This window comes from Hyperolius riggenbachi, chromosome 8 (assembly GCF_040937935.1).
Source record: "Hyperolius riggenbachi isolate aHypRig1 chromosome 8, aHypRig1.pri, whole genome shotgun sequence".
NCBI lineage: Eukaryota > Metazoa > Chordata > Amphibia > Anura > Hyperoliidae > Hyperolius > Hyperolius riggenbachi.
The window spans coordinates 195,458,500-195,483,327 of record NC_090653.1 but is presented as its reverse complement, the minus strand read 5'-3'; the positions used below and the strand labels follow the sequence as shown (position 1 = coordinate 195,483,327).

The window sequence follows — 24,828 nt, the reverse complement described above, 5'->3', positions numbered from 1 at the left end:
TAAATCAAGCCCAATGTGGGCTTCACAACTGCTGTCCGAAACCTCCTGCTATTGGTGTTTATTTATAGCTGTGGTACCACCCCTAGGTACCATGGCCCGTTACATTGCCTGCTGCCACACGTCACTCCTCCTCCTGCTGCTGCTGTATTTAACCTCCTGCTGTCTGTGTTCCCACTGCCAAGGTCCACAGAATTATGCGCTGCTGCCATGCGCCACTAGCTATTACACCACTACAATAGCTACATTTTGTTGTAAAAAAAAAAAAAAAAAAAAAATAAAAAAAAAAAATATATATATATATATATATATATATATATATATATATATATATATATATATATTTCTGAGGTGTCTAGGTTGAAAACTGTGCTGTCCCAGTTGTGTATTGGACACAATGTGGGCTTCACGACTGCTGTCCGTAACCTCCTGCTGTTGGTGTTTATTTACAGCCGTGGTACCACCGCTAGGTACCACGACCCGTTACATTGCCTGCTACCACACGTCACTCCTCCTCCTCCTGCTGCTGTATTTAACCTCCTGCTGTCTGTGTTCCCACCGCCAGGATCCACAGAATTATGCGCTGCTGCCATGCGCCACTAGCTATTGCGCCACTACAATAGCTACATTTTGTTGTAAAATATATATATATATATATATATATATATATATATATATATATATATATATATATATATATATATATTTCTGAGGTGTCTGGGTTGAAAACTGTGCTGTCCCAGTTGTGTATTGGACACAATGTGGGCTTCACGACTGCTGTCCGGAACCTCCTGCTGTTGGTGTTTATTTACAACCGTGGTACCAACGCTAGGTGCCATGGCCCGTTACATTGCCCACTGCCACACATCACTCCTCCTCCTATATTTCTGAGGTGTCTGGGTTGAAAACTGTGCTGTCCCAGTTGTGTATTGGACACAATGTGGGCTTCACAACTGCTGTCCGGAACCTCCTGCTGTTGGTGTTTATTTACAGCCGTGGTATCACCGCTAGGTACCATGGCCTGTTACATTGCCTGCATGCCAGGGAATCCTATAAAGATGCTTTAAAGATTATAAAAATATACAACTAAATTGTGTATATCACCTGGACTACTTAATAAAAATAGAGGGGGAGGGGGCAGATTGAAAGGCTCAATAACAGTGTAATAATTATACTGTAATAATTGCTATAAATAATAACAATCAGTATTGGTCAGTAGTACTACTTTTTGGAAATCATATACTGAGTAACCCAATGCTGCTCAGTCTCTGAGACGTGCTTCATTTTTCCTACATAAGATAAACTTAATTTAATATAAGTATGTTTTTTCTCTGCAGAATTTTGCAAGGGGAATTGAAACGACTGAAATGGCGACATACAGAGGCAGGGGAAGACATAGTACTTGGAGAAGTATCAGCTAATTCAGAAGGCAGCGCCAGTGGAGATGCACAAAGCGAGGAACTATTGAGCGAGGCACGAATACTAAGACACCACAAAAATCGTCTTGAGACTCGTATGCAGATACTGGAAGATCATAACAAGCAACTTGAGTCCCAACTACATCGCCTCAGGGAACTACTACTACAGGTAGTGAAGATACTGAATGTGATAAACAAATTGCCTCAAATGTGGCAGAAATTTTTAAATTCATTATAAAATTGTAATGAACATAGATGAATGCTGAACAATAGTAGTGGAATATTGATTCTTGGTGGTTTCCGAGAATCTGCAAGATTTAGAGAAACCAGGACCCCAACGGTGCAATAGTGATGTAGCAAACATGATATTTTCTGTTTGTGAGCCTCGAAAGCAAATTTCCACAAAAGTTTGCGACCAGGCGAATCTGGCAAACCGCCATGCAGCTGCCAGCAGGGTGCTGGGATGCTTTCAATGCACCAATGCACCAATGCACATCGCCAGGCATTGATCTTTGTGGTCTGCATGTGCCAGTATACTCCCCACAGCTGCCTACCCCATTCAACATCAATCCTTGGCTGTAGTAGTGGCTGAATCGCCCACTTGTTACATATGTTTGTCAGTTTCAGGCAGATTCCTACAAACTCGGGTGTCCCTGGGGAGGAGGAACACACAGATGTGTATACCTTAGAATCAGCTGCCTACCCCATTCAACGCCAATCCTTGGCTGCAGTAGTGGCTAAATCGCCCACTTGTTACATATGTTTGTCAGTTTCAGGCAGATTCCTACAAACTCGGGTGTCCCTGGGGAGGAGGAACACACAGATGTGTATACCTTAGAATCAGCTGCCTACCCCATTCAACATCAATCCTTGGCTGCAGTAGTGGCTGAATCGCCCACTTGTTACATATGTTTATCAGTTTCAGGCAAATTCCTACAAACTCGGGTGTTCCTGGGGAGGAGGAACACACAGATGTGTATACCTTAGAATCAGCGGCCTACCCCATTCGACATCAATCCTTGGCCCCCAGGTGGTCTTTCAGACTGTTCCCATATGCCTGCATGTTCAGCTCAGCTGCAGTGGCAGGCAGACCCACACTGGCCAGGGGGGAAGGGGGGCCATCTCCCCCCAGGCCACCTTACATTCAGTGATTTAGGGTCTGGTGTCTGGTGTATTCAGGTTTGTTGTTGTAAGGCAATGTGGAACACAAGGCTAGCTGATAAAAGTGCAATTAGAGGGCAGGCAAGCTGGTAAATATACACAGCATGATGCAGAGCTTGCCTGGAGGGTCCGTGGGCAAACATCTGTCTTGTCTCTCCCTATTGTTGTAATGACTGCATGTGTGGATAAGGTGTTATACAAGTTGAAAAGTTTTTGACAGTCCCTAGACTCAAGGAGGGCTGCTTTCTGACTTGTGTTAGAGACTGGCAGGGACAGGAATCCTATTACAGGGAAGTAGCCTCTGTGTGGTGTGGGACTGCAATAAAGATAAGCTCTCTGCTCCATCTCAGGCTATTCTCAATTTCTCTCCACTCCTCCTCTCTCTGGGCTAGTACACGCTAAAATCGCAATAGCAATGGCTAGCAATTTGTGAGTGCGATTTTTGGAAACGATTTTCAGAGTGATTTTTGAATGAATCACTCAAAAAAATGCTACATGCAGTGTGTTTGTGATTTTGAAAAAATCTCAACGCTGCTATGAGAACACCGTCATAGGGTAACATTAGCCAAGCGCTTTTCAAATCACTGTTGATTTGAAAAACGCTCAGAGGCCCTCTTGGTTGGCACCAGCCTTCCCTCATTCACCTTTGCTTCCCTCTTTCCCTAGTGCTGGCTGTGTCTTCTTGTTATACAGGAAAGCTACATAAAAGTGCAATCCTGGTGATTTTTTTAAATGTCTGAATAGTTGACTGAATAGCTTGTTGGAACATGGCATACGTAGCTTTGTGGGACATTCTTGGGCGACACTCATATTTTCTTTACTGATTGATTCTGCTGGTATGTCTCTATTCTGGTGGCTAGGGTCCAATTCGGTGCACTCCCCCTTCCCCTGTATGTTTGTCAGCATGCAGACAGCTTATGCTGGTGTATGCGCATGGTGCACATGGACACATAATGTTAGCTCCCTTGTGCGATTGATAAGATGCACTGTCTTTCCCAGGAGAGGAAGTTAGGATGTGTGCTCCTAATCCATTGATAGGTTTGATGCAATGAATGTGTTTGCATGTCTGCACTATGCATGTTACAGGGCCAGAGTTAGGACACCTATGTTTACCTGGGTACTTCTACGCAGTATAGGTGACTAAGCATAAGAATGCATTCTTCTGTGAACTAAAACCCTGGCTTTTAATTTAGCTGTAGGGATAACAGTTGTGCCTGGATGAGTAAATCTGTGAATGCATTTGTTTGAACATTTGCATGTGAGTGTGCGAAGGGTTAATTGATTTTTTCTGTTTCTAGCCACACACCCTTCAGCACCTCCCTTTCCCTAATAATTTATTTAATGTCCTAACTAGAGGCGATGTGCCTGGATATATGTATGTTTATTCTGGTCCAAGGGGGGTGTCCACCAACAAATCTCTGCAGAGGGGCCTGATGTAGTTATACCCCTACCCATCTGTCTTGTAATAACTCACCTGTCCCTGCAGCAGCTCCATCCTGTACTCCCTGTTCAGCCACACTCCTTGCCTCTATGACCCTGTGCATGTTATTTACATGTAACATGTGCTGGATGGAGGAGACACAGGCAGCAGGGCTGAAGGCAAAGCACAGGATGGAGCAGATGATACAGGTGAGTTATTACAAGGCAGCTGAGCTACACAATGGGCTTGATTCACAAAGCGGTGCAAACTGTTTAGCACGAGTGTGCTAAACAGTTAGCACGTGAAGTGCTTTTCGCGGACTTTTGCACGCGCAAAGTGCCGCGATCGCGCGAATCGCGGCACTTTGCGCGCGCAAAAGTCAGCGAAAAGCACTTCACGTGCTAACTGTTTAGCACTCCCGTGCTAAACAGTTTGCACCGCTTTGTGAATCAAGCCCAATGTGCGGGGGCCATGGAAGAAGTCTATGCGAGACCACGAAGGGCAGCAGTCGGTTCGGGGGCTGACTTCGCTGGGGGGAGGATGTAGGGGGGCCCCAAGCTACTTTTGCCCCAGGGCCCCCGTGTGGCTTAAACCGGCCCTGCAGGCTGCACTCCCTCCTGGACCCCCACCCCCCTATAAAAACACAGCAGCGTCTGCCTTTTTCTCAGGCTCTGTCTGCTGCTGTAGTGAGAGGAAGGGAGAGACATTGCTGGATAGATAGGGAAAGCGTTAGTTATGCGCTTGTTAGCTTGCTTCCCGCTGAAATTTGTTTCTGAAAGCTCCCCAAAAAAGCTCTTTTGAGGGCTTATATTCTTCTGGTGTGTGTGTGTGTGTGTGTGTGTGTGTGTGTGTGTGTGTGTGTGTGTGTGTGCGCGTGTGCGTGTGCGTGTGTGTGTGTGTGTGACACTGACACTGCATAGATACAGCCCTGTCGCAGCTGGCCATTTCTGTACTGTGCCAGGCCTAGCACACTGTATTACCAGCAGTGCATATCTTTCCACTGTATTTGTGTGATTTAACTTACTATACCTTAGCTCTCTTTGTGGGTGACACTGTATAGATACAGATCACAGTTGCCAGCTGGCATTTGTAGTCCACCTGCCAGCACACTGTATTATACCAATTCATGTCTTTCCACTGTATTTGTGTGATTTAAAGGAATACTATCGATTGAAACAACTTTTTTTTAATACTCTATATTAGTGAACACATTACCACTAGTGCTAGGGGCACTTTATTTATTCATCCAGGTCTCTCTCCCTCTATCCCTGCTTAAAAATTCATTTCTCACACAGCTCACAAATATATTTCACTGTGTCACTCACAGCATGCAGGAGACATGAGGAGAAATGGGCTGATCTGAGGTGGTAACAGATAACTAAATGAGCTGGAATATTACTCGAATATAACTAGCTATAACACTAGTCTGTGTTTACACCTAGACTGGTTGCCTGGCTGCCTGCTTGTGATGATTTACTCCAGGCTGCATCCACTTAACAAGCTGCTGAGAGGGGCAGACCACTGTTTACTATTAGCATTATTAGTATCTATATCAGTCAAGAGAAGCAAAGATAATAAACACACATTGCTAGAATCTTTTACCCCTTACCACCATATCAATAAGATTCTTTCAGCAAGGTGATAATTAAACTATGAACTGAGGAGTTGATAGCAACTCCCCTGTACAGAAACATGGTCTAGCCCTCTGGGAGCCGTCAATATTAGATACATTTTGTATCTAAAACTGACAGAGGATTTTACAGCTGAGAGGAACAGCTGGGTGAGGAATCAAATTGCTCCTAGTACTTGTTCTAATGTGTGCTACAACATACAACATTTAAAAATAAATGCATACATCGATAGTATTCCTTTAACTTACTATCCCATAGCTCTCTTTGTGGATGACACTGCATAGATACAGCCCACAGTTGCCAACTGGCATTTGTAGTCCACCCGCCAGCACACTGTATTATACTAGTGCATATCTTTAAACTGTATTTGTGTGATTTAACTTACTATACCATAGCTCTCTTTGTGGGTGACACTGCATAGATACACCCCTCAGTTGCCAGCTGGCTCTTGCTGTAGTCCGCCCACACACTGTATGACCACCAGTGCATATCTTTCCACTGTATTTGTGTGATTTAACTTACTATACCATATCTCTCTTTGTGGGTGACACTGTATAGATACAGATCACAGTTGCCAGCTGGCATTTGTAGTCTACCTGCCAGCCGACTGTATTATACCAATTCATGTATTTCCACTGTATTTGTGTGATTTAATTTACTATACCATAGCTCTCTTTGTGGGTGACACTGCATAGATACAGCCCACAGTTGCCAGCTGGCATTTGTAGTCCGCCCACCAGCACACTGTATTATACTAGTGCATATCTTTAAACTGTATTTGTGTGATTTAACTTACTATACCATAGCTCTCTTTGTGGGTGACGCTGCATACATACACCCCTCAGTTGCCAGCTGGCTCTTGCTGTAGTCCACCCACACACTGTATGACCACCAGTGCATATCTTTCCACTGTATTTGTGTGATTTACAAACAAACAAACAAACAAACACAGAACACTTATATCTTATTATTTCTCCTGGCGGACTTAAAGCGCCAGAGCTGCAGCCACTAGGACGCGCTCTATAGGCAGTAGCAGTGTTAGGGAGACTTGCCTAAGGTCCCCTACCGAATAGGTGCTGGCTTACTGAACAGGCAGAGCTGAGATTAGAAGTTTTTTCTCCAGTTTTGGGTGGCGATGGGTTCACCGCCCAAAAAGATTTACAGATGTTTGCACGGAAGAATTTGTTAAAATCTATGTATGTAGAGAAGGACAGTGAGGGCCAGCCCTCTGAAGATGGAGGTGAAATGGCAATGAAAGTTCCTGAATGGACGTTAGGTGACCGTGAGGCACTAAGAGTTCTGGATGAACTAAAGGATCAAGCTGGACACGATGTGGAATTTGAAAATCCACATGGTGGTGAAAGCCAGTTAATAGAACATACAGGTTGCAAAAACAAATCAAAATATATGCCATCACCTTATTCAAACTCTGCATTGGGCATTTTTGTTGACCTGGTAACACAGGATCTCAGGTCGATTGAATGGGCCCAAATGGGGCGTGATAACTTAACACGAGGGGAACGGAATGCACTCGAAGAATTAAAACGAGCAGAGGACATCATAGTGCGCCCTAGTGACAAGGGGGGAAATGTGGTATTGTGGTCACGGGAACTCTACTTGGAAGAAGCAAGTAGACAATTGTCTGACTCTAACACATATGTGCGACTGCGAAGCAGTCTATATGAGCGAGTCGTACATGGAGTAACTGAGTGGATTGATGACGCGGGGGAGGAAGGAATCATTGATGAACAAGAAATTCAATTTCTAAAAATAGACTCTTACAGAATCCCTGTTTTATATCGGATCCCCAAAGTCCACAAAAATGTCAACAAGCCACCCGGCAGGCCGATAGTGAGTGCAATTAATGGCCCTACGGAGACACTGTCGAAATGGATAGACCAAAAAATTAAGGGCCTGGTAACATCCCTACCTTCCTATGTTCAGGATTCGAGGGATGTGTTGCGTCTAATTGATGGCCTGGCTGTGGAACCTGGCGACATACTCGTGGGAATCGACGTGGAAAGTCTATACACGTCGATCCCCCACGAGGTGGGACTGCAGGCATTGGAGTTCTTTTTGAAGGACACTTTCCCTGAAATACCCATACACAATGACTTTGTGGTAAGAGCAATGAGATATGTTCTGGAGCATAACTGCTTTATGTTTGGGGATACCCATTATAGGCAGGTGCGCGGCACATCGATGGGCGCGGCTTGCGCACCAGCCTATGCCTGTTTACACCTGGGCCAATGGGAGCGATGCGATGTCTATCCAATGCCGATGTTTGACAGGCATGTTAAGGTCTGGCTTCGTTTTATTGATGATGTGCTGGTGGTGTGGAGGGGGGATGAGAAAGAGTTGGAGCGGTTCATGGAATTGTTGAATCATAATCAGCGGAACATTGGCCTCACATATACATACAGCATGTCCGAAATTGCTTTCCTTGACTTGCTTGTCAGACGGGATGCCAGTGGTGAGCTGCGCACGTCAACCTTTCGAAAGCCCACAGCAGGGAATACCCTCCTCCACGCCACCAGCCATCACCCTCGGCAATTAAAAAACGGGATACCGGTCGGTCAGTTCCTGCGCATACGCAGGAACTGCTCGGAAGATTGTGATTTCCATGATGAGGCGATCGGGATGTATGATAGGTTCCGGGCTCGCGGATACCAGCATGAGGTGTTATGCTCCGGAGCAGAAAGGGCAGTACAAACCACACGTAGTAATCTATTGTGTAGTGGAAGAAAACAGCAAAGGGAAAATGCTGAGTGCCCAAGATTCATCTCCCAGTTTAATTCAAATTGGGGGAGGATGAGGGATAGTCTGGCACGACATTGGCCGATTCTAAAATTAGATCCCCAGATAGGACCAGTAGTGGGCCCTTACCCACAGATGGTTGCTCGGAGAGCCCCAAACTTGAGAGACCAGTTAGTGCACTCGGACCTACTGCCAAAATCAAACTGGTTGAGTAGAAGGGTACCGAATGGAATGTTCACGTGTGGGAACTGTACCGTATGTGAATATGCAGAGGTGAGTGAGACGTTTGAGTCACCGCAATTGCAGAAAATGTGGAAAATTTGCAGTTTCATAAACTGTAATTCAGAGTGGGTACTGTATTTGATCAAGTGCCCGTGTCCACTAATTTATATCGGAATGACAACAAGAAAATTAAAAACTCGGATCTCTGAACACATAAGTAACATAAAGTGTGGTAAAAAATTGAACGGGGAATACAGGAGCTCCCTAGCAGAACATTTCTGGAGTAACCACAATGGGTCAACTGCTGGATTCAAATTTAAGGGATTCTACAGGTTAAACAATAACAGGAGGGGTGGAGACAGAGAACAGGTCCTATTACAGCAAGAATGCAGGTGGATCTACCTTCTAAATACGTTGTCCCCAAATGGTCTTAACCAGGAGTTGGACTACAGAGTGTTTTTATAAGCAACCTTTGGAGAAATCCTCCTGGCATGAGATGTGTATGGTCGGCAGCATGGAGACAAACAGATGATGAATAAATGCTAAATAAATGCCAAATAAATGTCAGGAAAACGTCCTCTGTAAGTGCATAAGGCCAAAAAGACGTCACGGGCTTGGAAAGTGAACCTACTCAGATGTGTGCAGCGTCAATGAGTGGCTGAGGAATCTGTGCCACTTCTGAAAGGCTGTGGAGGTTACCATGGTAGCGTTCGAGGGGATGGGCCCTGATCCAGCAAAAAAAGTGCATAAGTATTGCAGCTCCGCCTGGCCCACACGTCATACACTCTGATGAAGTCCGCGGTGGGCGGACGCAACGCGTCAGTGGGCGGGGCTTAACCCGTGATGTGATCTGTGCGCTCCCAAAAACTTGAAGCTCTCAGCTGGAAGGACCCCCACTATCGCATCAGCACGCCACCACTCCCCGCCGCGGACGCGCGGCTGGGTAGAGAGGTGAACAGGTGAACACCCTGCTTGTACGGGCAAATCCGGGGAACAGGACCGGAATCGTTTGGGACTGGTGAGATACTGGCCGGACCGACTGAGCAAGGTGAAGTGACTGTACCTGTGCTGGAGAGTCCTTGCTAGGCTGGAGGAATGGGCTTCTGCTACAGCCTGGCTGCCTCTGTCTCCCCGCTCTGAGTTACGTCGGATTGGTACCGGTACCAGTGTGGATGGGATGAGTGCGGCTTGCTAGGCTGTATGAGTGAGGAGCGCTCCGCAGGTCCTTCATTTTAATTGTTTTTAGGGCGGAATTGTTTATTACTTTTGTATTTGTGCTAAATAAAGGCTAATTCTTAAATAGCAATCCCCTGGGTGGACACAAAACATTATTATTTTGATATATGTCTATAACTTTATTGTGACCACCCCTATTGTATGGATAGTGTGGGAAATTAAAGCAAAAGGTGAGATAGACAGTGAATTTAATTGCATGGTTGATAAAGGTATACAGTCTCTCCCTATTTGTTGTATAATAGCCGCTATATTTAACATTGCTGGTATGGCATATGCACTGTCGGATGAGATTCATCTTGATATTGAGGCCACTTTTAAAGTCACCGAGACACCTGTAGAGGTCTCCAATACTGACCAGACAATTAAAAAATTATGTAGACAGCATAGAAAGCTAACACTGAAACTTTTGCGGAGGAAGTGGAACGTGTCCACGTTAGAATCATACAGAGAGGCAAAAGTTTTACCGTGGGGAATTAGGGAGAAGGTCATCCCGGCTGACCATCTACGGAATGATCGTTTTCTCCCCAAGTGGAAGATAGCTTGTATCTCTCACGGATTTGTGGTGTTAGGATTGATTATAGAGGAGGAAACAATCCAGGTCCAAGAAATTAAAGAGGCAGTAGGTCTGAGCATTTCAAGTTTAGAACCTTACAAGGACCACCCACTGTTTATTAAATTAAATAATCTGCTAAAAGGTGAAGTCGAGCGTATACAAAAGACAATTAAAAAGGACAAGCAAGCAAAATACCAGAAAGATCTTGAGGAGTGGAAGGAGGGGGAGTACTTCTTGTATCTCCCTGGGAGCCAACGATCTAGATCAGGTAGTAGGCCAAGAAAAGGTCGAGGAGAAGGGGATAGTGAGGAGAATCTGGACTCCCCTTCGTCATCAACCTCGGGAAAATCGGTTGTTTTTTTAGGCGAAGACGACGCAGACAGCGGCGTAGATCAAAGAAAGAAGCAAGAAAAAGGAAACAGGAGAGGCAGAAAGAAAAAGAGAGAGCAGCATTTGAAGCCTATATTACGGGTACAACCACCACGGCGGGGCAAAAAACCGTAAGTGACAACATGAATGCAAATGAGGGGCAAACCCTGGTAGGCCCTTCAGGTGCTTTGTAACAGGTAGATACGCAGAATACGTCAGCTTTAAATATAATCAATTTATCTGATTTTCCCCTAGGGCCTGACCACATTTCCCTCCTTGGTAAGGGTTTGAGTTTTTCTCCAGTTTTGGGTGGCGATGGGTTCACCGCCCAAAAAGATTTACAGATGTTTGCACGGAAGATTTTGTTAAAATCTATGTATGTAGAGAAGGACAGTAAGGGCCAGCCCTCTGAAGATGGAGGTGAAATGGCAATGAAAGTTCCTGAATGGACGTTAGGTGACCGTGAGGCACTAAGAGTTCTGGATGAACTAAAGGATCAAGCTGGACACGATGTGGAATTTGAAAATCCACATGGTGGTGAAAGCCAGTTAATAGAACATACAGGTTGCAAAAACAAATCAAAATATATGCCATCACCTTATTCAAACTCTGCATTGGGCATTTTTGTTGACCTGGTAACACAGGATCTCAGGTCGATTGAATGGGCCCAAATGGGGCGTGATAACTTAACACGAGGGGAACGGAATGCACTCGAAGAATTAAAACGAGCAGAGGACATCATAGTGCGCCCTAGTGACAAGGGGGGAAATGTGGTATTGTGGTCACGGGAACTCTACTTGGAAGAAGCAAGTAGACAATTGTCTGACTCTAACACATATGTGCGACTGCGAAGCAGTCCATATGAGCGAGTCGTACATGGAGTAACTGAGTGGATTGATGACGCGGGGGAGGAAGGAATCATTGATGAACAAGAAATTCAATTTCTAAAAATAGACTCTTACAGAATCCCTGTTTTATATCTGATCCCCAAAGTCCACAAAAATGTCAACAAGCCACCCGGCAGGCCGATAGTGAGTGCAATTAATGGCCCTACGAAAAAGCTGTCGAAATGGATAGACCAAAAAATTAAGGGCCTGGTAACATCCCTACCTTCCTATGTTCAGGATTCGAGGGATGTGTTGCGTCTAATTGATGGCCTGGCTGTGGAACCTGGCGACATACTCGTGGGAATCGACGTGGAAAGTCTATACACGTCGATCCCCCACGAGGTAGGACTGCAGGCATTGGAGTTCTTTTTGAAGGACACTTTCCCTGAAATACCCATACACAATGACTTTGTGGTAAGAGCAATGAGATATGTTCTGGAGCATAACTGCTTTATGTTTGGGGATACCCATTATAGGCAGGTGCGCGGCACGTCGATGGGCGCGGCTTGCGCACCAGCCTATGCCTGTTTACACCTGGGCCAATGGGAGCGATGCGATGTCTATCCAATGCCGATGTTTGACAGGCATGTTAAGGTCTGGCTTCGTTTTATTGATGATGTGCTGGTGGTGTGGAGGGGGGATGAGAAAGAGTTGGAGCGGTTCATGGAATTGTTGAATCATAATCAGCGGAACATTGGCCTCACATATACATACAGCATGTCCGAAATTGCTTTCCTTGACTTGCTTGTCAGCTGGGATGCCAGTGGTGAGCTGCGCACGTCAACCTTTCGAAAGCCCACAGCAGGGAATACCCTCCTCCACGCCACCAGCCATCACCCTCGGCAATTAAAAAACGGGATACCGGTCGGTCAGTTCCTGCGCATACGCAGGAACTGCTCGGAAGATTGTGATTTCCATGATGAGGCGATCGGGATGTATGATAGGTTCCGGGCTCGCGGATACCAGCATGAGGTGTTATGCTCCGGAGCAGAAAGGGCAGTACAAACCACACGTAGTAATCTATTGTGTAATGGAAGAAAACAGCAAAGGGAAAATGCTGAGTGCCCAAGATTCATCTCCCAGTTTAATTCAAATTGGGGGAGGATGAGGGATAGTCTGGCACGACATTGGCCGATTCTAAAATTAGATCCCCAGATAGGACCAGTAGTGGGCCCTTACCCACAGATGGTTGCTCGGAGAGCCCCAAACTTGAGAGACCAGTTAGTGCACTCGGACCTACTGCCAAAATCAAACTGGTTGAGTAGAAGGGTACCGAATGGAATGTTCACGTGTGGGAACTGTACCGTATGTGAATATGCAGAGGTGAGTGAGACGTTTGAGTCACCGCAATTGCAGAAAATGTGGAAAATTCGCAGTTTCATAAACTGTAATTCAGAGTGGGTACTGTATTTGATCAAGTGCCCGTGTCCACTAATTTATATCGGAATGACAACAAGAAAATTAAAAACTCGGATCTCTGAACACATAAGTAACATAAAGTGTGGTAAAAAATTGAACGGGGAATACAGGAGCTTCCTAGCAGAACATTTCTGGAGTAACCACAATGGGTCAACTGCTGGATTCAAATTTAAGGGATTCTACAGGTTAAACAATAACAGGAGGGGTGGAGACAGAGAACAGGTCCTATTACAGCAAGAATGCAGGTGGATCTACCTTCTAAATACGTTGTCCCCAAATGGTCTTAACCAGGAGTTGGACTACAGAGTGTTTTTATAAGCAACCTTTGGAGAAATCCTCCTGGCATGAGATGCGTATGGTCGGCAGCATGGAGACAAACAGATGATGAATAAATGCTAAATAAATGCCAAATAAATGTCAGAAAAACGTCCTCTGTAAGTGCATAAGGCCAAAAAGACGTCACGGGCTTGGAAAGTGAACCTACTCAGATGTGTGCAGCGTCAATGAGTGGCTGAGGAATCTGTGCCGCTTCTGAAAGGCTGTGGAGGTTACCATGGTAGCGTTCGAGGGGATGGGCCCTGATCCAGCAAAAAAAGTGCATAAGTATTGCAGCTCCGCCTGGCCCACACGTCATACACTCTGATGAAGTCCGCGGTGGGCGGACGCAACGCGTCAGTGGGCGGGGCTTAACCCGTGATGTGATCTGTGCGCTCCCAAAAACTTGAAGCTCTCAGCTGGAAGGACCCCCACTATCGCATCAGCACGCCACCACTCCCCGCCGCGGACGCGCGGCTGGGTAGAGAGGTGAACAGGTGAACACCCTGCTTGTACGACAAATCCGGGGAACAGGACCGGAATCGTTTGGGACTGGTGAGATACTGGCCGGACCGACTGAGCAAGGTGAAGTGACTGTACCTGTGCTGGAGAGTCCTTGCTAGGCTGGAGGAATGGGCTTCTGCTACAGCCTGGCTGCCTCTGTCTCCCCGCTCTGAGTTACGTCGGATTGGTACCGGTACCAGTGTGGATGGGATGAGTGCGGCTTGCTAGGCTGTATGAGTGAGGAGCGCTCCGCAGGTCCTTCATTTTAATTGTTTTTAGGGCGGAATTGTTTATTACTTTTGTATTTGTGCTAAATAAAGGCTAATTCTTAAATAGCAATCCCTTGGGTGGACACAAAACATTATTATTTTGATATATGTCTATAACTTTATTGTGACCACCCCTATTGTATGGATAGTGTGGGAAATTAAAGCAAAAGGTGAGATAGACAATGAATTTAATTGCAGAGCTGAGATTAGAACCCTGGTCTCCTGCATTTAATAACTTACTATACCATAGCTCTCTTTGTGGGTGACACTGCATAGATACAGCCCACAGTTACCAGCTGGCCCTTGCTGTAGTCCGCCAGCACACTGTATTGCCACCAGTGCATAGCTTTCCACTGTATTTGTGTGATTTAACTTACTATACCATGTCTCTCTTTGTGGGTGACACACTGCATACAGCGCACAGAGTGACAGGGACAGTGAGCTAGTTTGTTCTTTATTGCTGAAAGCACCCGAAAACAAAAGCCCTTTTGAGGGTTCATATTGTTCTATTCTTTTTTTTTTGTGTGTGTGACACTGACACTGCATAGATACAGCCCTGTCGCAGCTGGCCCTTGCTGTACTGTGCCAGGCCCAGCACACTGTATTACCACCAGTGCATATCTTTCCACTGTCTTTGTAAACTTTAACTTACTATACCATAGCTCTCTTAGTGGGTGACACTGCATAGATACAGCCCACAGTCTCAGCTGGCCCTTGCTGTAGTCTGCCAGCACACTGTATTACCACCAGTGCATATCTTTCCACTGTATTTGTGTGACTTAACTTACTATACCATAGCTCTCTTTGTGGGTGACACTGCATAGATACAGCCCACAGTTGCCAGCTGGCATTTGTAGTCCGCCCGCCAGCACACTGCGTTATACCAGTGCATATCTTTCCACTGTATTTGTGTGATTTAACTTACAATATCTTAGTTCTCTTTGTAGGTGACACTACATAGATACAGCCCACAGTCTCAGCTGGCCCTTGCTGTAGTCCACCAGCACACTGTATTGCCACCACTGCATATCTTTCCACTGTATTTGTGTGATTTAAATTACTATACCATAGCTCTCTTTGTGGGTGACACTGCATAGATACAGCTCACAGTTGCCAGCTGACCCTTGCTGTAATGTGCCAGGCCCAGCACACTGTATTATACCAGTGTATATATTTCCACTGTATTTGTAAGCTTTAACTTACTATACCATAGCTCTCTTTATAGGTGACACTGCATAGATACAGCCCACAGTTGCCAGCTGGCCCTTGCTGTAGTCCGCCAGCACACTGTAAACCACCAGTGCATATCTTTTCACTGTATTTGGGTGATTTAACTTACTATATCATAGCTCTTTTTGTAGGTGACACTGCATAGATACAGCCCTGTCACAGCTGGCCCTTGCTGTACTGTGCCAGGCCCAGCACACTGTATTATACCAGTGCATATCTTTCCACTGTATTTATGTGATTTAACTTACTATACCATAGCTCTCTTTGTGGGTGACACACTGCATACAGCCCACAGAGAGACAGGGACATTATTGCTGAAAGCACCCCAAAACAAAAGCTCTTTTGAGGGCTCATAGTGTGTGTGTGTGTGTGTGTGTGTGTGTGTGTGTGTGTGTGTGTGTGTGTGTGTGTGTGTGTCACAGTCCCTACTGGGCCTTGCAGTACTACTATCCTTTTCTATCTATTACAAGCCAGCACACGGTCTATCATTATAAGCTGTGCTTAGCTTGCTACTGTGTCTGTTATTGATATCTGTGTGGATTACACACTGCATACAGGCCACAGTCAGTTGCTAGCCCTTGTAGATCTACTATACTCTTCAAACTATTGCAAGCAAGCCAGCACACTGTGTATCATAAGCAGTGCTTAGCTTGCAACTGTATTTGTGATTGAAAGTACTGTAGGATATCTCTCTGTTAGAGTTGTTGCGAACCTCCGATTTTGGTTCGCGAACCTCAAACTGGAACATGCGAAAAAAGTTTGCGAACATTAGAGATGGGCCGAACCTCCGATTTTAGGTTCGTGAACCTAACGCGAAAGTTCGGTTCGCACGAACTTTCGCGAATTGCAATAGACTTCAATGGAGAGGCGAACTTGGAAATTTAGAAAAAATTATGCTGGCTAGAAAAATGATGGAGAAGATGTTTCAAGCTAAAACCTGGACGGAGACATGGTTCAGTGGGATACACGTCATAAGTCTCAATAAAAAACCTATATTTGACACAAACCACTGTTTTAAGGTCAGAAATCACATTGAATGTTGAATTTCAGGCCTAAACTACTTTATAACATCTTGCATGTGTATACATCTATCAGGAAGTGTTATTCCCTCCTTCCCTCCGGAGGAGGAGGAGGATCTTACAACTGTTCTTCCCTGTAATAACCCACTGATCACCTGTCAATCACCCATCAATCACCCCCTGTCACTGCCACCCATCAATCTGCCCCTAACCTGCCCCTTGCGGGCAATCTGATCACCCACCCACACCAATAGATCGCCCACAGATCCGACGTCAGATCACCTCCCAAGTGCAGTGTTTACATCTGTTCTCTACCCTAAACACCCACTAATTACCCATCAATCACCCATCAATCACCCCCTATCACCACCTGTCACTGTTACCCATCAGATTAGACCCTAATCTGCCCCTAGGGCACCCAATCACCCGCCCACACCCTCAGACCCCAGCCCTGATCACCTCGCCAGTGCATTGCTTGCATCTATTTCCCCCCTCTAATCACACCTTGAGACACCCATCAATCACCTCCTGTCACCACCTGTCACCCCCTAGCACACCTACTCATCAGATCAGGCCCTAATTTGCCCCGTGTGGGCTCCTGATCACTCGGCCAAACCCTCAGATCCCCCTCAGACCCCCTTCCGATCACCTCCCCAGTGCATTGATTGCATCTATTTTCCCCTCTAACCACCCTCTGAGACACCCATCAATCACCTCCTGTCACCCCCCTAGTACTCCTATCCATCAGATCAGGCCCAATACAACCTGTCATCTAAGAGGCCACCCTGCTTATGACCAGTTCCACAAAATTTGCCCCCTGAACAGTCATTTTGAGAAATTTGGTTTCCAGACTACTCACGGTTTAGGGCCCGTAAAATGCCAGGGCAGTATAGGAACCCCACAAGTGACCCCATTTTAGAAAAAAGAAACCCCAAGGTATTCTGTTAGGTGTATGACGAGTTCATAGAAGATTTTATTTTTTTGTCAAAAGTTAGCGGAAATTGATGTTTATTGTTTTTTCACCAAGTGTCATTTTTCACTAACTTGTGACAAAAAATAAAATCTTCTATGAACTCACCATACACCTAACAGAATATCTTGGGGTGTCTTCTTTCTTAAATGGGGTCACTTGTGAGGTTCCTATACTGCCCTGGCATTTTAGGGGCCCTAAACCGTGAGGAGTAGTCTAGAAAACAAATGCCTCAAAATGACCTGTGAATAGGACGTTGGGCCCCTTAGCTAGTGTTGGGCGAACATCTAGATGTTCGGGTTCGGGCCGAACAGGCCGAACATGGCCGCGATGTTCGGGTGTTCGACCCGAACTCCGAACATAATGGAAGTCAATGGGGACCCGAACTTTTGTGCTTTGTAAAGCCTCCTTATATGCTACATACCCCAAATTTACAGGGTATGTGCACCTTGGGAGTGGGTACAAGAGGAAAAAAAATTTAGCAAAAAGAGCTTATAGTTTTTGAGAAAATCGATTTTAAAGTTTCAAAGGGAAAACTGTCTTTTAAATGCGGGAAATGTCTGTTTTCTTTGCACAGGTAACATGCTTTTTGTCGGCATGCAGTCATAAATGTAATACATATAAGAGGTTCCAGGAAAAGGGACCGGTAATGCTAACCCAGCAGCAGCACACGTGATGGAACAGGAGGAGGGTGGCGCAGGAGGAGAAGGCCACGCTTTGAGACACAACAACCCAGGCCTTGCATGAGGACAAGAAGCGTGCGGATAGCATGCTTTGTACCACCATGCAGTCATAAATGTAATAAAGATAAGTGGTTCAATAAACAGGGACCACGCGGCAACGCTAACCCAGCAGCAGCACACGTGATGGAACAGGAGGAGGCGCAGGAGGAGAAGGCCACGCTTTGTGAGACACAACAACCCAGGCCTTGCATGAGGACAAAAAGCGTGCGGATAGCATGCTTTGTACCGCCATGTAGTCATAAATGTAATAAAGATAAGAGGTTCAATAAACAGGGACCACGCGGCAACGGTAACCCAGCAGCAGCAGCAGCACACGTGATGGAACAGGAGGAGGCGCAGGAGGAGAAGGCCACGCTTTGTGAGACACAACAACCCAGGCCTTGCATGAGGACAAAAAGCGTGCGGATATAGCAGCAATGCTTTTTGCCGCCATGCAGTCATAAATGTAATACAGATGAGAGGTTCAATAAACAGGGACCGGAAACGCTAAACCATCCCAGATGTTCATCGGTCATGTTACTTGGTTGGGGTCCAGGAGTGTTGCGTAGTCGTTTCCAATCCAGGATTGATTCATTTTAATTTGAGTCAGACGGTCTGCATTTTCTGTGGAGAGGCGGATACGCCGATCTGTGATGATGCCTCCGGCAGCACTGAAACAGCGTTCCGACATAACGCTGGCTGCCGGGCAAGCCAGCACCTCTATTGCGTACATTGCCAGTTCGTGCCAGGTGTCTAGCTTCATGCCCGGTTTCAGGTCCAGCGGTGCCAGCCACAAATCCGTCTGTTCCTTTATTCCCCTCCAAATTTCCTCCCCTGTGTGCTGCTTATCCCCAAGGCAGATCAGCTTCAGCAACGCTTGCTGACGCATGCCAACAGCTGTGCTGCACTGCTTCCACGATCCTACTGCTGCTGGTGCTGGGTTAGCATTTCCGGATGAGGTACAGCTTTGAGATGCGTTGGAGGAGAAGGAGTCAGAGAGGTAGGTGCTGCTGTTGTTATCCAGCTGTTTGCGGCGTGGGCAACACCCGCGCCGTAGCAGGTGAGGAATCGCTGCCAGGCTCCACAAGGTTCACCCAGTGCGCGGTAAGGGAGATGTATCGACCCTGGCCGAACGCACTCGTCCAGGTGTCAGTGGTGAGGTGAACCTTGCAGGCAACGGCATTCTTCAAGCTTCGGGTTATTTAGCTGACCACGTGCTCATGCAACTCAGGCACTGCAGAGCGCGCAAAGTGGTAGCGGCTGGGAACCACGTAACGTGGGATGGCCACTGACATCATGCCCTTGAAGCTGTTTGTCTCCACCACTCGATATGGCAGCATTTCGCAGGCCAGAAGCTTGGCTATGCTGGCTGGCTGTTACTGCCACGGCCCGGGGGTCATTTGCTGGCAATTTCCTCTTGTGCTCAAACATCTCAGAAACAGACAACTCAACCGTAGCGCTGCACACCGAAGGGCTGTTGGTTGTTGTGTTTGATGAACACTGGGAGACCTCAAGAGCACTAGTCCGGAAAGTGACAGTGTCAGCATCGTCTGATGTTTGTGAATGTTGTGAACCACGCAATGGCTGGGCTACTGCTGCTGCTGAGGCGGGTCTGGTGGTGAGTCTGGTGAACCCAAGGGAGGCAGTGTTGCTGGTGGTACCCTGTCCTGCCGCGTTTGCCCACAGAGTGGGATGTTTGGATAGAATGTGGCGGCTCATGCTGGTGGTGGAGAGGTTGTTAATACTTTTCCCCCTGCTCAGGCGGGTCTTGCACACCTTGCAAATCGCCATGGTAACATCCTCAGTGCAGTCTTCAAAGAAAGCCCAGACTTTAACTGGCTGAGGACTCGGACCTCGTGCGTGATGTGCTGGTGCTGCTTAACCCACTGCTGGACGCTTGAGAGGTCATCCAAGTAATTATCTGGTCCTGTTCTTTTGGATCTGTGAGGGTTGTTGTCCTGGACAACATGGGCAGTATTGAGTGGGTTTTCTTGGGTGCTCCCCTGTGGCCTGTACGTGAACCGTCAGGGGAAACACCTCTTCCCTTGCCCCTCCCTCTTTCACCGGATTTCTTCCTCATTTCACTTATCCTTAAAGTACACGCTGACTGGCAGCAGTACAGTGGCAGTACAGAAATGCTATACAGTGGTGGGTGAGCGGTGTACCACTATTGTCAGCAGTGACACAGAGCACAATGCTATACAGTGGCGGGTGAGCGGTGTACTACTGTTCCCAGCAGACACAGAGTGGAAGTAAACACAATGCTATATAGTGTGGCTGAGCCGTGTACACAGAGTGGCATTAAACACAATGCTATATAGTCTGCTATATAGTCACCCCGAACAGGGTGATGTTCTGCAGAACCCAAACAGTGGCAAACACTGTTCGCCCAACACTACTGGGAGGGAACGCAGATTTTAGTACCTAAACACACGATACAACATGTTTTCCGGGGTCGGACTCTGAGGCACATACAGATGGTCCCGATCATCATCCTCATCATACAACTCTTCTCCTGAGTCTGACCCACCCACCACCTCTGCCACCCCAACATCCCCAGACACAGACCCCTCATCGTCCTCAACATTAACTTGGGATGCTGGCCTGAGCCAGACCTCCTCCTCCACATCAGGCCCCATCATCTCCTCAATGGCAGCCCTCATTAATCGCTCTGGCGACGGACTGATGGACACAACGTTCTCCTCCGGGGAGGGCTGCTGCTGACCACTGGCTGCTGGGGTGGATGTTATAGCTTGCGTGGGGCGTTGGCTGTTGCTGTTGTTGGGAGTGCTGCTCACAGCGGAGGTCTCTGGGGAACTCATGTTGAGCTCATATAGTGGTTGACGGTGAGTGGAGTATTACTGATCCCAGCAATATACACACTGACTGGCAGAGTACGCAATGCTATATAGTGTGGCTGAGCGGTGTACACAGAGTGGCAGTAAACACAATGCTATATAGTCTGGCTGAGCGAGCGGTGTACTACTGTTCCCAGCAGAATCAGAGTGGCAGTAAACAATGGTATATAGTCTGGCTGAGCGGTGTACACAGAGTGTCAGTAAACAATGGTATATAGTCTGGCTGAGCGGTGTACACACAATGCTATATAGTCTGCTATATAGTGTCAGTAAACAATGGTATATAGTCTGGCTGAGCGAGCGGTGTACTACTGTTCCCAGCAGAATCAGAGTGGCAGTAAACAATGGTATATAGTCTGGCTGAGCGGTGTACACAGAGTGTCAGTAAACAATGGTATATAGTGTGGCTGAGTGGTGTACACAGAGTGTCAGTAAACAATGGTATATAGTCTGGCTGAGCGGTGTACACAGAGTGGCAGTAAACACAATGCTATATACTCTGGCTGAGCGAGCGGTGTACTACTGTTCCCAGCAGACACAGAACAGTAAACAGAATGCTATATAGTGTGGCTGAGCGAGCGGTGTACCACTATTCCCAGCAGACACAGAACAGTGAACAGAATGCTATATAGTGTGGCTGAGCGAGCGGTGTACCACTATTCCCAGCAGACACAGAACAGTGAACAGAATGCTATATAGTGTGGCTGAGCGAGCGGTGTACCACTATTCCCAGCAGACACAGAACAGTGAACAGAATGCTATATAGTGTGGATGAGCGAGCGGTGTACCACTATTCCCAGCAGACACAGAACAGTAAACAGAATGCTATATAGTGTGGCTGAGCGAGCGGTGTACCACTATTCCCAGCAGACACAGAACAGTGAACAGAATGCTATATAGTGTGGCTGAGCGAGCGGTGTACCACTATTCCCAGCAGACACAGAACAGTGAACAGAATGCTATATAGTGTGGCTGAGCGAGCGGTGTACTACTGTTCCCAGCAGACACAGAACAGTACACAGAATGCTATATAGTGTGGCTGAACGAGCGGTGTACTACTGTTCCCAGCAGACACAGAACAGTACACAGAATGCTATATAGTGTGGCTGAACGAGCGGTGTACCACTATTCCAAGCAGACACAGAACAGTGAACAGAATGCTATATAGTGTGGCTGAGCGAGCGGTGTACCACTATTCCCAGCAGACACAGAGTGGCAGTAAACAGAATGCTATATAGTGTGGCTGAGCGAGGTACACAGAGTGGCAGTAAACAGAATGCTATATAGTGTGGCTGAGCAAGCGGTGTACTACTATTCCCAGCAGACACAGAGTGGCAGTAAACAGAATGCTATATAGTGTGGCTGAGCGAGGTACACAGAGTGGCAGTAAACAGAATGCTGAGCGAGCGGTGTACTACTATTCCCAGCAGCGACACACAATGACTGGGGGGGACCCTGGCTAGCGTGGCTGGAGCGCGAACTACCCTGCCTGCCTACCCAAAGCTAAACCCACAGACAAATGGCGGAGATATGACGTGGTTCGGGTATTTATTTACCCGAACCACGTGACAGTTCGGCCAATCAGAGCGCGTTCGGGTCCGAACCACGTGACCCGTTCGGCCAATCACAGCGCTAGCCGAACGTTCGGGGAACGTTCGGCCATGCGCTCTTAGTTCGGCCATATGGCCGAACGGTTTGGCCGAGCACCGTCAGGTGTTCGGCCGAACTCGAACATCACCCGAACAGGGTGATGTTCTGCAGAACCCGAACAGTGGCGAACACTGTTCGCCCAACACTACTTAGCGCATCTAGGCTGCAAAAAAGTGTCACATGTGGTATCGCCGTACTCAGGAGAAGTAGTATAATGTGTTTTGTGGTGTATTTTTACACATACCCATGCTGGGTGGGAGAAATCTCTCTGTACATGGACAATTGTGTGTAAAAAAAAATCAAATAATTGTCATTTACAGAGATATTTCTCCCACCCAGCATCTGTATGTGTAAAAGTACACCACAAAACACATTATACTACTTCTCCTGAGTACGGCGGTACCACATGTGTGGCACTTTTTTACACCCTAAGTGCGCTAAGGGGCCCAAAGTCCAATGAGTACCTTTAGGATTTCACAGGTCATTTTGCAACATTTGGTTTCAAGACGACTACTCACGGTTTAGGGCCCCTAAAATGCCAGGGCAGTATAGGAACCCCACAAATGACCCCATTTTAGAAAGAAGACACCCCAAGGTATTCCGTTAGGAGTATGGTGAGTTCATAGAAGATTTTTTTTTTTTTGTCACAAGTTAGCGGAAATTGATTTTAATTGTTTTTTTTTTCACAAAGTGTCATTTTCCGCTAACTTGTGACAAAAAAAAAAATCTTCTATGAACTCACCATACTCCTAACTGAATACCTTGGGGTGTCTTCTTTCTAAAATGGGGTCATTTGTGGGGTTCCTATACTGCCCTGGCATTTTAGGGGCCCTAAACCGCGAGGAGTAGTCTTGAAACCAAATGTCGCAAAATGACCCGTGAAATCCTAAAGGTACTCATTGGACTTTGGGCCCCTTAGCGCAGTTAGGCTGCAAAAAAGTGCCACACATGTGGTATCGCCGTACTCAGGAGAAGTAGTATAATGTGTTTTGGGGTGTATTTTTACACATACCCATGCTGAGTGGGAGAAATATCTCTGTAAATGGACAATTGTGTGTAAAAAAAAAATAAAAAAATTGTCATTTACGGAGATATTTCTCCCACCCAGCATGGGTATGTATAAAAATACACACCAAAACACATTATACTACTTCTCCTGAGTACGGTAATACCACATGTGTGGCACTTTTTTTGCAGCCTAACTGCACTAAGGGGCCCAAAGTCCAATGAGCATCTTTAGGCTTTACAGGGGTGCTTACAATTAGGCATCCCCCAAAATGCCAGGACAGTGAACACACCCCACAAATGACCCCATTTTGGAAAGTAGACACTTCAAGGTATTCAGAGGGGAGCATAGCGAGTCCGTGGCAGACTTCATTTTTTTTTGTCGCAAGTTAGAAGAAATGGAAACTTTTTTTTTTGTCACAAAGTGTCATTTTCCGCTAACTTGTGACAAAAAATAAAATCTTCTATGAACTCACCATGCCTCTCATTGAATACTTTGGGATGTCTTCATTCCAAAATGGGGTCATTTGGGGGGTATCTATACTATCCTGGAATTTTAGCCCCTCATGAAACATGACACGTGCTCAGAAAAGTCAGAGATGCTTCCAAATGGGAAAATTCACTTTTTGCACCATAGTTTGTAAACGCTATAACTTTTACCCAATCCAATAAATATACACTAAATGGGTTTTTTTTTTAATCAAAAACATGTTTGTCCACATTTTTCGTGCTGCATGTATACAGAAATTTTACTTTATTTGAAAAATGTCAGCACAGAAAGTAAAAAAAATCATTTTTTTTGACAAAATTCATGTCTTTTTTGATGAATATAATAAAAAGTAAAACTCGCAGCAGCAATCAAATAGCACCGAAAGAACGCTGTATTAGTGACAAGAAAAGGAGGTAAAATTCATTTAGGTGGCAGGTTATATGACCGAGCAATAAACCGTGAAAGCTGCAGTGGTCTGAATGGAAAAAAAGGCTCTGGTCCTTAAGGGGCGAAAAGACTGTGGTCCTCAAGTGGTTAAGATGCAAGTAATGGCACATTTATTCGAAGTATGCCTTAAAGGGTTTTTTTTTAGTTTTGTTTGTTTTTTGTTTTTAAGTTTAAGCACTAAGCTAGTAAAACAGATATGAGAGACCTTAAAAGTACTTTATACCAAACCATGTACTTTTACTATTGTTTTCCAGCAAATATTACTTAACCAAAGGTCTT

At 46.2% G+C, this 24,828-nt stretch overlaps 1 protein-coding gene across 3 annotated transcripts in view; it reads left to right on the top strand.

The window, feature by feature from the left end:
• The window catches only part of DRP2 (dystrophin related protein 2), a 697,048-nt gene that overhangs the window by 546,885 nt on the left and 125,335 nt on the right, over positions 1-24,828 (top strand). For all 3 annotated transcript variants that reach the window (XM_068248074.1, XM_068248073.1, XM_068248072.1), the window contains one exon: positions 1,335-1,584. In XM_068248074.1, coding sequence (XP_068104175.1) covers positions 1,335-1,584 — 250 coding nt within the window. The remainder of the gene's footprint in view (positions 1-1,334; positions 1,585-24,828) is intronic.